This window comes from Orcinus orca, chromosome 13 (genome assembly GCF_937001465.1).
Source record: "Orcinus orca chromosome 13, mOrcOrc1.1, whole genome shotgun sequence".
NCBI classification, from domain to species: domain Eukaryota; kingdom Metazoa; phylum Chordata; class Mammalia; order Artiodactyla; family Delphinidae; genus Orcinus; species Orcinus orca.
The window spans coordinates 71982842-72000032 of NC_064571.1; the positions used below are offsets into that span (position 1 = coordinate 71982842).

At 38.9% G+C, this 17191-nt stretch overlaps 1 protein-coding gene across 24 annotated transcripts in view; it reads left to right on the plus strand.

Annotated features, from left to right (window-relative positions):
- The window catches only part of DTNB (dystrobrevin beta), a 608309-nt gene that overhangs the window by 438142 nt on the left and 152976 nt on the right, over nucleotides 1–17191 (plus strand). For all 24 annotated transcript variants that reach the window (XR_007470747.1, XR_007470748.1, XM_049695720.1 and 21 more), the window contains 3 exons: nucleotides 1666–1820; nucleotides 10540–10645; nucleotides 13647–13813. Coding sequence is in view for 22 of the 24 variants with exons in the window: in XM_049695720.1 (XP_049551677.1) it covers nucleotides 1666–1820; nucleotides 10540–10645; nucleotides 13647–13813 (428 nt within the window). In the remaining 2 variants the exon portion in view is untranslated. The remainder of the gene's footprint in view (nucleotides 1–1665; nucleotides 1821–10539; nucleotides 10646–13646; nucleotides 13814–17191) is intronic.

The window sequence follows — 17191 nt, forward strand, 5'->3', positions numbered from 1 at the left end:
TGTTGTGGTGCCAGGCAAATGGTGAGGTTTAACAAATATCTTATGCCTCCCTTCTTTCTGTTCTGTTTACAGTCAGCTTAGTGCTTTATTCTTCTTTGCTTCATGTGTATCTTATTTTTTCCAGCTATGTTGAAAGTTTCTTGGGGGGGATAAGGACCATGTATCATACTTCTTTGTTGTTTTTCAAAACACCTAGCAGAGTACTTGGCACTTGGACTACTTAGTAAGAACTTAGTATGTATTTGTTAATTAATTGATTTTACTTTCTACTAGGACCATACTTCTTTTAGCCTCTTGTTGGATTTTCCCCACCTCATGGGTATTTAATACTTTTCCCTCAACTACAAGCTAGCAGCTCTCATGAGAGGAATGTACTGGAGATTTTCATTCCTTGATAATTTCCTGTTTTCTAATGCCTTAAAAGTTACCCTGTGGACTTGATGATCTAAATTTTATCTTTCTTTGATTAATGTATTTTAATGGTTGTTTTTTTCCTATATCTGGTGCTTTGGGATACATATGTATTTCTAATATACCTGTTCATTATGAATATATAGAATATGATTTTTTTTTCTTTTTCTTTTTTGTGGTATGCGGGCCTCTCACTGCTGTGGCCTCTCCTGTTGCGGAGCACAGGCTCCGGACGCGCAGGCTCAGCGGCCATGGCTCACGGGCCCAGCCGCTCCGCGGCATGTAGGATCTTCCCGGACCGGGGCACGAACCCGTGTCCCCTGCATCGGCAGGCGGACTCTCAACCACTGTGCCACCAGGGAAGCCCAGAATATGATTTTTAAAAGTGCCATGTTTGGAAAGGCCTCAGGAAATTATTTTTCTCTGCATATTTAACTCACTGATTTGTTTGTAAGAAAGCTCAATAGTTTGGAAAGAAAGCTTAGGTTAAAGTTGTCAAGTTGTTTTGAGCTCCTGGTTATTTTTCTTTTTCTCCCCAATATGGGTGAGAAGAGAGAAATAACTAACTGGAGATAGGAAACTCTCTACAAGGAGATAAAGAAATAGTAGTATTACTGGAACTGTCTTTCTAGCTGCTTGGGTCAGACTTTATATAAAAATATGACCTTATAGTATCAGAGTATCTTGTGATAGAAGAGATTATATGAGTTCTTTTTATTCTACTCTGGAACTTACTAAATGGAATATTCTAAATAAACATACTACACAGGAATATATTACATCATTAGTATAATAATATGCAAATACAATACAATTTCTTTCATACCCTATCACCAATATGCAAATATATTCATACACTCAAAGATGTATGTCTTATATAAATACGTACACAAATGTAAGAGATAAAGATATGCTGCTACAAATTCTTCTTGGAATTAAGTGAGGTGTAAATAGATAAAATAAAAAATTATATGTTATCCAGTTACGTATGCTCGAAAAGAGTAGGTAGGTAGACGTACATGAGTGGTTATGTGATGTTTAGGTAGAATATTAAGTGGGTGGGAAAGAGGGGCCTCATCAGCAAAGTAACCACACAGTGTTAATGAGAATGAGAATTCGTGTTAACTAAAAATCATAACAACTTTATGATACTTTTTAATGATGCTTTTGGACTGGTATACAAATGACATAGAGCTGTTTATAAAGAGTTGATATTTCCTTATAGTTTGACTTTATTTGGTTTTGTTCTCATAGATGTTTTCTCCCAGATGTCAGATTCCAGTGGCTTAATGATATTTAGCAAGTTTGACCAGTTTCTGAAGGAAGTTCTGAAGCTCCCAACAGCTGTCTTTGAAGGGCCATCTTTTGGTTACACAGAGCACTCAGTCCGCACCTGTTTTCCACAGCAGGTAAGGATGGGTTTATAGAATCTAGGATTAGAAGAGCTCTCATCCACCCCTCCACCTTTTGTCAGATTTCGCCAGATTGCTTCACTCTAGGAATATAGGTCTTGAGTAGGGGAGGGAAAATAACTTTTAAGTCAGAGGAGAGGATGTAGAAGAGAAGGGGGATTAAAAATTCACCTGAGAACTCTTTTCTTGGAAGAGGGGAGGGAAGTCCTTTCTGAAAAAATGATAACAGTTGAAATATTTTAAATTACTAAAAATTTCAAGAAAAATGTTTAAGGTAAAGTATTTATCTTATTGCTGCTAGACATATGTTACTCTCCCTAATGAGTTTTTTTTTAATAATCTTTTTTTTTTTTTTTTTTTTGCGGCACGTGGGCCCCTCACTGCTGTGGCCTCTCCCGTTGAGGAGCACAGGCTCCAGACGCGCAGGGTCAGCGGCCATGGCTCATGGGCCCAGCCGCTCCGCGACATGTGGGATCCTCCCGAACCGGGGCACGAACCCGTGTCCCCTACATCGGCAGGCAGACTCTCAACCAGTGTGCCACCAGGGAAGCCCGGATTGTTGGAAGATTTTTAATCACAGTTTCAATTTCAGTGCTTGTGATTGGCCTGTTTATATTTTCTATTTCTTCCTGGTTCAGTCTCAGACGGTTGTGCTTTTCTAAGTATTTCCATTTCTTCCAGCTTGTCCATTTTATTGGCATATAGTTGCTTGTAGTAATCTCTCATGATCCTTTGTATTTCTGCAGTGTCAGTTATTACTTCTCCTTTTTCATTTCTAATTCTGTTGATTTGAGTCTTCTCCCTTTTTTCTTGATGAGTCTGGCTAATGGTTTATCCATTTTGTTTATCTTCTCAAAGAACCAGCTTTTAGTTCTATTGATCTTTGCTATCGTTTCCTTCATTTATTTCTGCTCTGATCTTTATGATTTCTTTCCTTCGGCTAACTTTGGGAGTTTTTGTTCTTCTTTCTCTAATTGCTTTAGATGTAAGGTTAGGTTGTTTATTTGAGATTTTTCTCGTTTCTTGAGGTAGGATTGTATTGCTATAAACTTCCCTCTTAGAACTGCTTTTGCTGCATCCCATAGGTTTTGGGTTGTTTTCATTGTCATTGTCAAGTCATTGTCATTGTCAAGTTTTCATTGTCATTTGTTTCTAGGTATTTTTTGATTTCCTCTTTGATTTCTTTGGGGATCTCTTGGTTATTTAGTAGTGTATTGTTTAGCCTTCATGTGTTTGTATTTTTTACAGTTTTTTTCCTGTAATTGATATCTAGTCTCATAATATCGTGGTTGGAAAAGATACTTGATACAATTTCAATTTTCTTAAATTTACCAAGGCTTGATTTGTGACCCAAGATATGATCTATCCCGGAGAATGTTCCATGAGCACTTGTGAAGAAAGTGTATTTTGTTTGGATGGAATGTCCTATAAGTATCAATTAAGTCCATCTTGTTTAATGTATCATTTGAAGCTTGTGTTTCCTTATTTATTTTCGTTTTGTATGATCTGTCCATTGGTGAAAGTGGGGTGTTAAAGTCCCCCACTATGACTGTGTTACTATCGATTTCCCCTTTTATGGCTGTTTCCATTTGCCTTATGTATTGAGGTGCTCCTACATTGGGTGCATAAATATTTACAATTCTTATGTCTTCTTCTTGGATTGATCCCTTGATCATTATGTAGTGTCCTGCTTTGTCTCTTGTAATAGTCTTTATTTTAAAGTGTATTTTGTCTGATATGAGAATTGCTACTCCAGCTTTCTTTTGATTTCCATTTGCATGGAATATCTTTTTCCATCCCTCACTTTCAGTCTGTATGTGTCCATAGGTCTGAAGTGGCTTGTAGGAGCATATGTATGGGTCTTGTTTTTGTATCCATTCAGCCAGTCTGTGTCTTTTGGTTGGAGCATTTAATCCACTTACATTTAAGGTAATTATTGATATGTATGTTCCTGTTACCATTTTCTTAATTGTTTTAGGTTTGTGTTTGTAGGTCTTTTCCTTCTCTTGGTTTCCTGCTAGAGAAGTTCCTTTAGCATTTTTTGTAAAGCTTGTCTGGTGGTGCTGAATTCTCTTAGCTTTTGCTGTCTGTAAAGGTTTTAATTTCTCCATCGAATCTGATTGAGATCCTTGCTGGGTAGAGTAATCTTGGTTGTATGTTTTTCCTTTTCATCACTTTAAATATATCCTGCCACTGCCTTCTGGCTTGGAGAGTTTCTGGTGAAAGATCAGCTGTTAACCTTATGGGGATTCCCTTGTATGTTATTTGTTGTTTTTCCCTTGCTGCTTTTAATTTTTTTTCTGTGTATTTAATTTTTGATAGTTTGAGTAATACGTGTCTTGGCATGTTTCTCCTTGGATTTATCCTGTATGGGACTCTCTGTGCTTCCTGGACTTGATTATTTCTTTTCCCATATTAGGGAAGTTTTCAACTCTAATCTCTTCAAATATTTTCTCAGTCCCTTTCTTTTTCTCTTCTTCTTCTTCTGGGACCCCTATAATTTGAATGTTGGTGCATTTAATGTTGTCCCAGAGGTCTCTGAGACTGTCCTCAATTCTTTTCATTCCTTTTTCTTTATCCTGCTCTGTGGTAGTTATTTCCACTATTTTATCTTCCAGGTCACTTTTCCGTTCTTCTGCCTCAGTTATTCTGCTATTGATTGCTTCTAGAGAATTTTTAGTTTCATTTATTGTGTTGTTCATCATTGTTTGTTTGCTCACTCTTTAGTTCTTCTAGGTACTTGATAAACGTTTCTTGTATTTTCTCTGTTTCCAAGATTTTGGATCATCTTTACTCTCATTACTCTGAATTCTTTTTCAGGTAGACTGCCTATTTCCTCTTCATTTGTTTCGTCTGGTGGACTTTGACTTTGCTCCTTCATCTGCTGCGTATTTCTCTGTCTTCTCATTTTGCTTAGTTTTCTGTGTTCGGGGTCTCCTTTTCACAGGCTGCAGGTTCGTAGTTCCTGTTTTTTTTGGTGTCTGCCCCCAGTGGGTAAGGTTGGTGCAGTGGGTTGTGTAGCCTTCCTGGCGGAGGGGACTGGTGCCTGTGTTCTGGTAGATGAACCTGGATCTTATCTTTCTGGTGGGCAGGACTGCGTCCAGTGGTGTGTTTTGGGGTGTCTGTGCACCTATTATGATTTTAGGCAGCCTCTCTGCTAATGGGTGTGATTGTGTTCCTGTCTTGCTAGTCATTTGGCATAGGGTCAAACAACATCCAGCACTGTAGCTTGCTGGTCATTGTGTGGAGCTGGGTCTTAGTGTTGAGACGGAGATATGTGGGAGAGCTCTCGCTGATAGATATTACGTGTGGCCAGGAGGTCTCTGGTGGTCCAATGTCCAGAACTCGGCCTTCTCACCTCAGAGGCTCGGGCCTTACAGCCAGCCGGAGCACCAAGACCCTATCAGCCACACGGCCAGGTGCGTGGGGAGTTTCTTGCCTTTTGGGAAGTCTGAGGTCTTCTGCCAGTGTTCAGTAGGTGTTCTGTAGGAGTTGTTCCACATGTAGATTTTTTTTTTTTTTTTTTTTTGTGCCTCTCACTGTTGTGGCCTCTCCCGTTGCAGAGCACAGGCTCCAGACGCACAGGCTCAGTGGCCATGGCTCACGGGTCCAGCCACTCTGCAGCATGTGGGATCTTCCCGGACCGGGGCACGAACCCGTGTCCACTGCATCGGCAGGCGGACTCTCAACCACTGTGCCACCAGGGAAGCCCTGTAGATTTATTTTTGATGTACATGTGGGGAGGAAGGTGATCTCCACGTCTTACTCCTCTGCCATCTTGAAGGTCCTCCCCATTATTCCTTTTAATCATAAGCAAATTTGAGTTTAAGTCATCATTTTAAAAAACAGCCCTGTTGATGTCCCTAGTTTGCTTTGAAAAAACCTTACTAACTCCTCGCTGCCTCCTGGATAATATAGTTAGCCAGACAAGGTGTTGCTTATCGATCCGACCCCTGCCTCTCTTTCACCTTCATTCCTGATCCCTCCTACCCCCACAGACCCCATCCCTCAGGATGCCATAGATTCTTTTTAGATATTGCCCCAGTGCCACAGGGGTTGTACCATTTACACTCCCACCAGCAGTGTGTAAGTCCATCTTTTTCTCCACAGCCTTGCCAACAGCACATGTTCTTACATTTAGGAATTTTTGCCAATCTGAGAGATGAGAAGTGTTATCTCAGCATAGTTTTGATTTGCATTTCTCTTGTTTTGAGTAGGTGAAAGTGGTATACTTCTCTTCTTTGTTTATGCTGTTAGCTCTCACTGAAATGCCAGTAACCCCGACCTTCTTTCTCTCCTCCAACAAAGGCCTCATATTTCAAGTCACAGCTAAATATTTCCTTGTCTTTGTTGCTCTGAATCTTTCAATGTAGGATTAATTGTTTCCTCTTCTACAGGCCCTGGCCTGTTACATCTAGCTCACTTATGCCCTGAGGGATGCACCTTGGTCTCCTTCAAATTTAAATCCCCATTACTAACAGTGTCTGGAAAATCATCAGTGCTTACTAGGTAGTTTGATTGAGTAGTGGTTTTAAATCTATTATGGCATGAGTAAGTATCTGGGCTTGAATTCTTACTGCAAGCTTAAAGCTCATGGATGTGATTGCAACCTTGTTGTTTTCACTGATATTATTCCATAATTTTCTCAAATGAGACAATCTTTGCAATTAGGAAAATACCGAATTTCAGAATTTTTGAAGACTTTTTCCATTCTTTTTAAAAAAAAGCTATAATAAATAAAAGTATCTCGATAAAAAGCACAGCAACACTATATTGTTGTGTCATTACAAAGTACTCTTAATTTTCAAAGTCCAGAATAAATCTGTGATATGATTCAGTATCTTATAATAACTGAAAGGCTGACCCATAGCACTGGTCCTGTAACCAGTTAATGTGTGTTTGCTCTTGTCAGACAAAGTATTTCTATAACTTTACACAAAAAGTTTGTATAAAAACATTTTAATCTGAAAGATTTAAAAAATGCTGTTTTTAAGTCTTTTAGCTAAATGTCATACATTGTTTAACTGATTACCAAGTAAGTGATAGGGCAATGGATAAGAAATATTTCCCTGTTGCCCATAAGAAAATAGGAGTTTTGTTTTGTTGTTTTTGTTGTTGTTGTTTTTGGCTGCACTGGGTCTTTGTTGCTGTGCACGGACTTTCTCTAGTTGTGGCGCGTGGGGGCTACTCTTTGTTGCAGTGTGCGGGCTTCTCATTGCGGTGGCTTCTCTTGTTGCAGAGCACGGGCTCTAGGCGCCCAGGCTTCAGTAGTTGCAGCACACAGGCTCAATAGTTGCGGCACGCGGGCCCTAGAACGTGTGAGCTTCAGTAGTTGCGGCAAGTGGGGTCAGTAGTTGTAACACACGGGCTTAGTTGCTCCGCGGCATGTGGGATCTTCCTGGACCAGGGATTGAACTCATGTCCCCTCCATTGGCAGGCAGATTCTTAACACTGCACCACCAGGGAAGTCCCAGAAAATAGGAGTTTTTAATGGAAAAGATGAGATTGGAAATTGCAGCTATGATGACCTAATGCTAAATTATTTTACTTGTTTTCTCATGTTATTTTAGTGATACTGGATTTCTCACTTTTAAGAGATGATTTCTCCCCTCTTTTAAAACAGGAAAGTTGTAGCCAAGAGTGGAGGGAGGGAAGTCAAATGCCATCTAGACTAATAATTGTCAGCATTGATGATTAGAATAACAAAGCGTGGGGAAGTAGACAGCAAACAGAAACACTAGTTTCTAAGAAAAATATGAGAGTTCATACAAAGATAAAAACAGGCTCAATGTTTTATTGAGGAAAGCATAAATAAATCATGGTGTTTTTGCTCAGTGGATGAGGCAGCTGTTAAAATGATTAGAAAAGAAGACCTTGTAGCAAAACAATAAAGTATTTAATAAAACATTAAGTGAGGGATTCCCTGGTGGCACAGTGGTTGGGAATCTGCCTGCCAATGCAGGGAACACGGGTTCGAGCCCTGGTTTGGGAAGATCCCACATGCGGCGAAGCAGCTAAGCCTGGGCGCCACAACTACTGAGCCTGTGCTTCATCATGTGCCTCAACTACTGAAGCCCACACGCCTAGAGCCTGTGCTCTGCAACAAGAGAAGCCACCGCTATGAGAAGCCCACGCATGGCAACAAAGAGTGGCTCCCACTTGCTACAACTAGAGAGAGCCCCCGCGCAGCAACAAAGACCCAACTCAGCCAGAAATAAATAAATAAATTTATTTAAAAAAGAAAAAATATTAAGTGGAAAGACAGATTATATATTTTTATATACCCTATGTACATAATTATATAGAAACACGCATTTGGAGGGAAATACAGAAAAATGAGAATTGTGGCAAGAATGTTCATTACTTGCAGTTTTATTATAGTTTTTATTATAAATATTCTGTTGTAAAAAATAAAGAGAAGGGCTTCCCTGGTGGCGCAGTGGTTGGGAGTCCGCCTGCTGGTGCAGGGGACGCGGGTTCGTGCCCCGGTCTGGGAGGATCCCACATGCCGCGGAGCGGCTGGGCCCGTGGGCCATGGCCGCTGGGCCTGCGCGTCCGGAGCCTGTGCTCCGCAACGGGAGAGGCCGCGGCGGTGAGAGGCCCGCGTACAGCAAAAAAAAAAAAAAAAAAAAAAAAGAGAAATGCAAAGAATGTATTCAACTCAGGAGCAAAACCAAAATAAAACAAAACAAAAGGTAGAAGAAGAGTGAAAGAGTCTGTCTTTCACATAGTTATTTACTGAGTCACAGAATTTTAGAGCTGGGAATTCTGTACCATAAGTTCTCAAACTTTCTGGTATCAGGACCTTTTTACACCCCTGAAAATATTTGAGCACTCCAGAGAGCTTTTGTTTATATGAGTTATATCTATCAGTATTTCCATATTAGAAATCAAAACTGATAAATTATTAAATCATTTAAAAAGAACAATGATAAACCGATTACATATTAACATAAATAATATATTTTATGAAAAGTAGATATTCCAAAGCAAAAAAATTTAATGAGAAGAATGCCATTGTTTTATATTTTTTGCAAATTTCTTTAATATTTGGCTCAGTTGAAGACAGCTGGGTTTTCATATCTGCTTATCCATTCAGTCTGTTGTGATATGTTGTTTTGGTTAAAGTATGGAAAGAAAATCTGGTCTCAGACAGCTGTGTAGTTGGAAAAGGGAGGAATATTTTAAAAGCTTTTGCAGATAATTGTGGATATGCCACGTTGCCTCTGGAACATTCCACTGTACAGTCATGAGAGAATCAGATTGAAAAAAGCAAATGACGTCTTAGTATTATTATGAAAATAGTTTTGACCTCATGGGCTCCTTGGAAATGTTTTAGGAACCTTGCAGGGGGACCTCTGACCATACTTCGAGAACCACTGCTCTAGCCCTTGAGAGATAAGAAAACTGAAACCAGAATGTTAGGTGATTTCCCCCCAATCACGTAGTTAATGGAAGACAGAGCACTGGGACACAGTTCTTCTGGTTTCATTCCTCATGCTTTTGGAGGACTTAAATTATAGTATGACTTAGGACAACTTTCGGAAACTGATCCTGAGCGTACTTATGAGGGAGTTCTGAGATATCAAGTATAATTCCTTTTCATCTTGAAGATTTAAGAAACCACACAAAACTCCATGATAGGTGAATCAAAACTTTTAGGGAAAGTAGCATTAGGATTATAAGTGGATTTGTAAAAGTGTAATTTTTAACAAATATAAGAGGATACAGAAACATTAATTTAAACATTACATTTATGATAAGTGATATAATTACAAACGTATATTAACCACCTCTGACTAGCTAAAGACTTCCCAGCATCTTCTTTCTCAATTTTAAGTAGACACTTTTAATTTCATTTTGGTTTATTGCAGTTATTTGCATATCCATTATAAGAGGCATTTTCCATGTCTGAACCTCCATTCAAATGCTGGGTGACTTTCTGTTTTTATTTTTAACGTTGCTCACGCATTCCTCCCAGATTCCACTGAAATCTCAGAAACATTAGTAGCTTTGATGCCTGAGATGGAAAACACTTTGGAAAACTTTATTTAGCCTATTCGAGTAGGCATTTCTCAAACTACACCGTCAATGCATAGCTATGTATAAGGGCCTTTGGACGGTAACTTCCTACTGTTATCACCCTCATTTAGCCCTCTTACATATATGTGAGAACCTTTCCCTCCCTCCATTCAGTGCTGGCCTACAGTCTCTGTCCTGGATCTGAGACTTTCCTTCAGAATTCTTCAGAAATAGTCATTTGAAGGACACCTGAGTTGTAGTCCTGATTTTGGTAGGACCTTTACAAACCATTTAAATGCGTCATTCCTTTATTATCTCATCTGTAAAATGAAGATAGTAATACCTAGCCTATTTATCTTTTTTTCATTTCATATGTTTTATTGAAATATAGTTAACTTACAGTATTAGTTTCAGGTGTACAACATAGTAATTCCATCCTAGCCTATTTGTCTTATACAGTTGTTTTAAGACTCAAATAAAATAATGTAAGTAGAAATGCATTTGAATATAGCAGTAGTACATAGAATAGTGTGTAGCAGTGTCTGTAGTAATGCAAAATACTATTTATTTTGCTATAAAATTTCCCATGTAATTCATTACAACTTGGTTGGGAGAATCCTAAGTTAACTTAATCTTAGAGTTCAGAGATATTTGAAAAATATGAAGTATATTTGTTTTTTTTTTCTCTTCACAGAAAAAGATAATGCTAAATACGTTTTTAGACACCATGATGGCCGATCCTCCTCCCCAGTGCCTTGTCTGGCTACCTCTCATGCATAGGCTTGCCCACGTTGAGAATGGTAAGCAGAACTTTTATCATTCAGTTCCCTGTGCTATAGGAAGTATATGAACTGACAGTATTTGTAATGTCCTTAGTTATTATCATTGAAAATTACAGTTGACATTTGCTGGCACTCCATCATTTGAATTTGTGGTTTTAGCTTCCAAAAGAGGAATATTTATTTCTCAAAAAAAAAAAAAGGGAGGGAGGACTTATTATACTTAGATAGGATACCAAGAGGCAGTAATATCAGGTCAGAAAACTTTGTGGTTCAAACTCCAGGCTTTTCCCCCAAGATTCCAGATGGTTGTTTTCTGCTTAAACCCACCTGACTTAGCCATGACTTCCTTGTTTTCCTTTAGTTTATAAAAAGCATAACTCCAAAAAATTGTATATATTCAATATCAACCACTAAGACTATAAAATTTTGGAATAGTTTAAAGGAAAATAGCCAAGATAGAATTTGGTACTGGGTTTCACCCATATTCAGTTTTTTCCTTTACCACTGAAATACTCTCAGTATCCTTCCCAAGTAGTTTGACTTAAATCTTTGTTTCACTTGAAATTGAAATGGTACTTATCTCTTAGTAACTACTTAGGTTTTTCTGCTATTGCTATCAGTTTATCTCCTTGTTTAGGTTGTTTGAATTCATTAAAGGAAAGGTCCTAGCTTTTCTCTGGAAGCTCCCTTCTTTCAAGGCTCTTCTTGCCTGTCTCTCCTCATTCCACAAAAGAGAAGGAGTGATAGCTGAGCTGCGCTAAAAAGCAGAGTCCTCTTTTTTCATTTTGTAAGAATGAGAGAACGCTACCGTACTCTTTTTATTTTCTCTCCCTCCTACTCATACCTTTTTTTTTTTTTTAAACTTCTCAGGCTTTCACTCAGTCATGGCTTTAGTTCACAAGTCCTTAGATTCAAGATTATTTTCCTAAAGTCCTGGAATCTCTTGAGTAGACTAAAACAGCTAAATTTTTTTTTTTTTTTTTTTTTGCGGTACGCGGGCCTCCCACTGCTGTGGCCTCTTCCGCTGCGGAGCACAGGCCCGAAACGTGCGCATGCCCAGCGGCCGTGGCTCACGGGCCCAGCCGCTCTGCTGCATGTGGGATCTTCCCGGACTGGGGCACGAACCCATGTCCCCTGCATCGGCAGGCGGACTCTCAACCACTGTGCCACCAGGGAAGCCCAAACAGCTAAATTTTTAAACAGGATTTTTGGATAGAGATTTATGCTGTTAAATTATTACAGTGTTGGTTCTTTTGAGGGACAATACCTTTATAGCACTAAATGTTTTTGTAGTTTCATATCCAGCTCATTTTCATAAAATCATTTTATATCTGCTATCCCAAGTAGAGAGGATCTCATTTGTTGAGATCTAGTGTTATCCGTATGAACATTTTATTGTGACTTTGTATGTAGTATATTATTTATAAATTACATTCTTATGTGATTAACACTTTCATTATTCCTTAGAAATATTTTGATAACAAAAATTTAAATTTCTTAGAGGAGGTATGTCCTTTGGATTTCTCATTCCAGATTTTAGTTTTCTGTTATTCTTGAGTGATCTTGTTGTATTATTTTTCTCACCTAGTGCTCAGGTTTTGTTGTTGTTGTTTGTTTGTTTTGAGACTTGATTCTCTAGTTAATATGCATTTTTGGAAGTAGGACTAAAAATCCTTATGATTGAGACAACACTGCCTTTGTATACACAGTGCTAGAAAGAGTTGTTCAAATGAAGCTTTGAATATTATATCCCTCTTTCCTTTGACTTCCATTTCTTGTGTTCAGAATTGAATTGCCAGAGGGAACAATCATGCTGTCAACATTTAAAAGTATAAATAACAGGGCTTCCCTGGTGGCGCAGTGGTTGAGAGTCCGCCTGCCGATGCAGGGGACACGGGTTCGTGCCCCGGTCCGGGAAGATCCCACGTGCCGCAGAGCGGCTGAGCCCGTGAGCCATGGCCGCTGAGCCTGCGCGTCCCGAGCCTGTGCTCCGCAACAGGAAAAGGCACAGCAGTGAGAGGCCCACGTACCAAAAAAAAAAAAAAAGTATAAATAACAATCAGTAATATACAGTTGAGCATTTATTGCCCACTTCCACTGAGTAAACTGGACTTTCAGGCTATAAGAGAATCCCAGTAACCCCCATAAATCCTGACTGCCGGCTGGCGGTTTTTCCTGAGGTAAGATGCTGTGTGAGGTGGAGAAAGGAGTCTCAGGTCACCTGAGTTTCCCTCTCTCCAAATCACTGCCCCTTCATTGGTTAGAGCACCTTATTTTATGCCAATACTTGGAGCTTTTACCTAAAACTAGTATTTTGATATGGTAGCCTTACTTTTTTACCAGTTACCATTTGCACCCAGGTATGTAGTAGTATTTATTTATTTATTTGTTTACTGGCTGTGCTGTGTGTCATGTGGGATCTTAGTTCCCCAACCAGGGATCGAACCAGTGCCCCCTGCGTTGAAAGCTCGGAGTCTTAACCACTGGACTTCCAGGAAAGTCCCTGTAGTATTTAGTTCAGCAAACATTTGGAGGCCTTCAGTCCAAAGGACTGTGTGAAATACCACTTGCAAGTAGCAGAGACATAAAGCATGGCGTACTGGCTCTCACAGATTTTATGTTAGTGAAGGAAACATATGTCCACAACTAACAATATACATCTCTTTAAAAAAAATAGGTTTGGAAGAGAAATTTTAGAATGAGGGTGTCTCTCCTCCTTACTGGTTTATTTACCTAAACTTTGAGACACGAATGTCATTTTAAAGAAGGAAATTAGTTGTTTTCTAAGGTGGATTGTAATCTATTCTAAATGGAAAATTTTGTTATTTTCTTTTTATTCCAGTGAATGGCTGGTTAGGTTAACTAAATTGAAGACAATTTAGATTCTTCACTTCTAGTTTTGTTTTCACCTTTGCTTTTATGTTAAATTTGGTTTTCCACTGTACTGACTTTATTCTCCAAATGAAAATGACTTCTTTCTCCCTCTGGTTCCCTCTCCTCCCTGCCCTCATCCCTCAAGTCTTCCACCCCGTGGAGTGCTCCTATTGCCGGTGTGAGAGTATGATGGGTTTCCGGTACCGATGCCAGCAGTGCCACAACTACCAGCTCTGCCAAAATTGCTTTTGGCGTGGCCATGCCAATGGCCCTCACAGCAACCAGCACCAGATGAAGGAGCATTCCTCTTGGGTAACTGCTTTGTGTCTCAGTCTGTGTCCCCAGCGGTTATCTGTTTCATCCATAACAGCACCAGGGCCACTTTTCTGATAGATGCCTATCAAATAAGGATGTGGTGTCATAAAATATTAACCCTTACATTTATGATGGGGCTTGCAGATATGTTGTGCTTCATCACTTGATTTGAAAAGGAGAGTTTTTAAAGTTCTAGGAGATGGAGATATTATGACCTTTGGTGTGGTCCCTTTTATTCAGTAAAATGGAATGTTGCAGTGCTCCCTTTCCCAGTGAAAAGTGTCTTCTTTTTTTTTTTATTAATTAATATTTATTTTTGGCTATGCTGGGTCTTTGTTTTTGTGCGTGGGCTTTCTCCAGTTGCGGCGAGTGGGGGCCACTCCTCATCGCGGTGCACGGGCCTCTCACTGTCGCGGCTTCTCTTGTTGCGGAGCACAAGCTCCAGACGCGCAGGCTCAGTAGTTGTGGCTCACGGGCCTAGATGCTCTGCGGCATGTGGGATCCTCCCAGACCAGGGCCTGAACCTGTGTCCCCTGCATTGGCAGGTAGATTCTCAACCACTGCGCCACCAGGGAAGCCCGAAAAGTGTCTTCTTTTAAAATTGTACAAGGGGGTACCACCCCCACCCCAGAAGACTTACTCTCTGAGCTTTAAGGAAGATTTAAAGTTCTTTTTTTCAAGCAAACTTTATTCATGCTTATAGGGTTTAAATGTTGCAGGGAAAGCTGCATGAGATGAAGGAGTTAAATTTTTACCTCTCTAAAGTTGGGTAGATACTGTATTTTACAATTGCCACGCTGATGTCTTTACTTTCAAAAGCAATCTTTTTTTTTTTTTAATATAAATTTATTTATTTATTTTTGGCTGTGTTGGGTCTTCGTTTCTGTGCGAGAGCTTTCTCTAGTTGCGGCGAGCACGGGCCACTCTTCATTGCGGTGCGTGGGCCTCTCACTGTTGTGGCCTCTCTTGTTGCGGAGCACAGGCTCCAGATGCACAGGCTCAGCAATTGTGGCTCATGGGCCCAGTTGCTCCGTGGAATGTGGGATCTTCCCGGACCAGGGCTCGAACCCGTGTCCCCTGCATTGGCAGGCAGATTCTCAACCACTGCACCACCAGGGAAGCCCCAAATGCAATCTTTTAAATAACAGTATTTGGGTAGAGGTCAATGTCTGATTTTTCTGTGGTGTTTATAAATCATGTAACAAGTTTAATATCAATCATTTTTTCTTCCCTTCTCTCAGTTTATTTCCAGAGTTTAAAAAATGTCATATTTTTATTTCCTAAATTGCTATAGCCTTGCTTTAAATCCTTTTCCTCTAGCTTTTGTTTGTTGGTTGGTTAGTTTGCTAAAAGATAGAAAAATATATAGGGTCATAAGTATAATTCAGGATCTAGGTTCTTAAGCCCAGTCATCCTATTAGACTTTAAGTATTAGAAAGCTTCAATAAGCAGGGTTTTTTTTCTATTTTCTTTTTTTTCCTAGTTAACCGTCTTAAAACTCAACCAAGAAAAAAGCAAATAAGTTTATATCAGGGATTAGTTAAAAACAAGAAACAAACTTTAATCAAGTGTATACTTTACTTCCTACATCTCTGATACTGTGTTAGAGATAATTTTTTATTAGATGGCTTTTCAGTTACAGCTAACCCATAAAATTTTGTTAAACTGAACCTCCTATCCTGGGTCTTATGTTGTAAATTCCAATATTTCTTTTGGTTGAGGAGTCATTATTTAAAATTTTTTAAACAAGCAAAGGGAAAACAAAAAATAAAACCCAGTAGTTTATTCTCTTTTTCATTGACTAGAGAGAATTTATAGATTTTCAAATTACTTTTTCTTCTTCTTAAAGTACAAGTATCCTGCTGTGTTAAATGACTTATTAATATTTTTCAACTGTTTTTTGTTTAGAGTCTAACTCTTTACACTGAGAAGACTCGTTGCCTTATTACCTTTCATAATGACTGGATTCTCTGGAATGTATCTACTGAAAGTTCTCTTTCTAGATGTTGGGGCTAGGAGGATGAGGAACTTCTTTTTCACCTTAGTTTGAACTTGCTCATTTAGCTAATTTAAAACCCATATAGAAATGGGAATTTTACATTTATTTAAAGATAAGTGACTGTTTGAATATTGCTTTATGATTTACAAAGCAGTTTTTCATATACTCTGTTGATCAATAACATACATAAAGGGAAGTACAGAAATCACAAGTGAATTCTTATATTTCTGTTTGATCCTCACAACACTCTTGTGAAGTAAGTCTTATCGCCATTTATTGTTATTTTTATTTCAGCTTTGTTATTTTTTTCTAGTCTATTAGTTTATTTTTGTTATAGTGACTTAAGAGTTAAGAAAAAATCAAGTATTATCAGCATGCATAATTTTGAAGCTGGTATCATAAATGTATTAGTTCTGAATTTTGATGAGTATTTGCATTATGATGGTAGTTGCATATTGGTAAGGTCTTTTACATGTCTGTGTGTGACTTGCTTTTAAGACTAGGACTCTGTGTGCAGTGCCCTTGTTCTTTGAGGAAGATGTGGATGAATTTTGAGGCTGTTGTGGGTAAAGAAATTTCCACCTAACAAAAAAATGTGTTATCAGTTTAATAGTACTTTCTTTGAAGTTTGTCCACTGTGTTTGTACTAAAATTTTGAATGAATGTTTCTCTGTGTTCACAACAGATGAATTTAGTGTGCATTTAACCAGTTTGTATATGAATTTGCATTGTAGATTTGATATGTGTAGTGTTGGTGCTTGGAAATTTATTTTGATTTTTCCAAAAGTTCTGTTTAATGTTTTATCTAAGTAACTGTGCAGTATAATTCGCCATTCTTTTATTCATCAATCCATTCATTTGTCTTTATTATAGAAAAGAATGCCATATGGTACCATACCTGTAATTCATTCTGTCCATTCATTATTTATTCAAAAGATATATTTTGAGCACCTGCTATGTCCCAGGCACTCTGTAAGAGGCTTGTGAGATACGTCTATGAACCAACTAGACGACGATTCCTGCCTTGGTGGAGCTTAAATTTTAAGGATGTTAAAGAGACCACTAGGGCTCACCAACATCACTGTTTTCCTGTTCTTGCTGGGCACACATCTAGACTACATTTCTCAGCCCCACTGTATCCAAAAGGACGATGTGAATAGCTGTTACCAGTGGAATGTGATCAGAGTGATATATCTCTTCCCAGAACAAGACAGTTAATAACTGGGTGCCTTTTCTATCCTCTCTAGCAGCTTAATGGAGAGAATTTCATTAGGACCCAGAGAGGGTGAAACCATAAAATGAAAGGAAACTGCGTCCTTGAACAGTGGGTGGAGAGGAATATCCTGCCAACCTGTGTGACTTGATGGAAGCAAGGG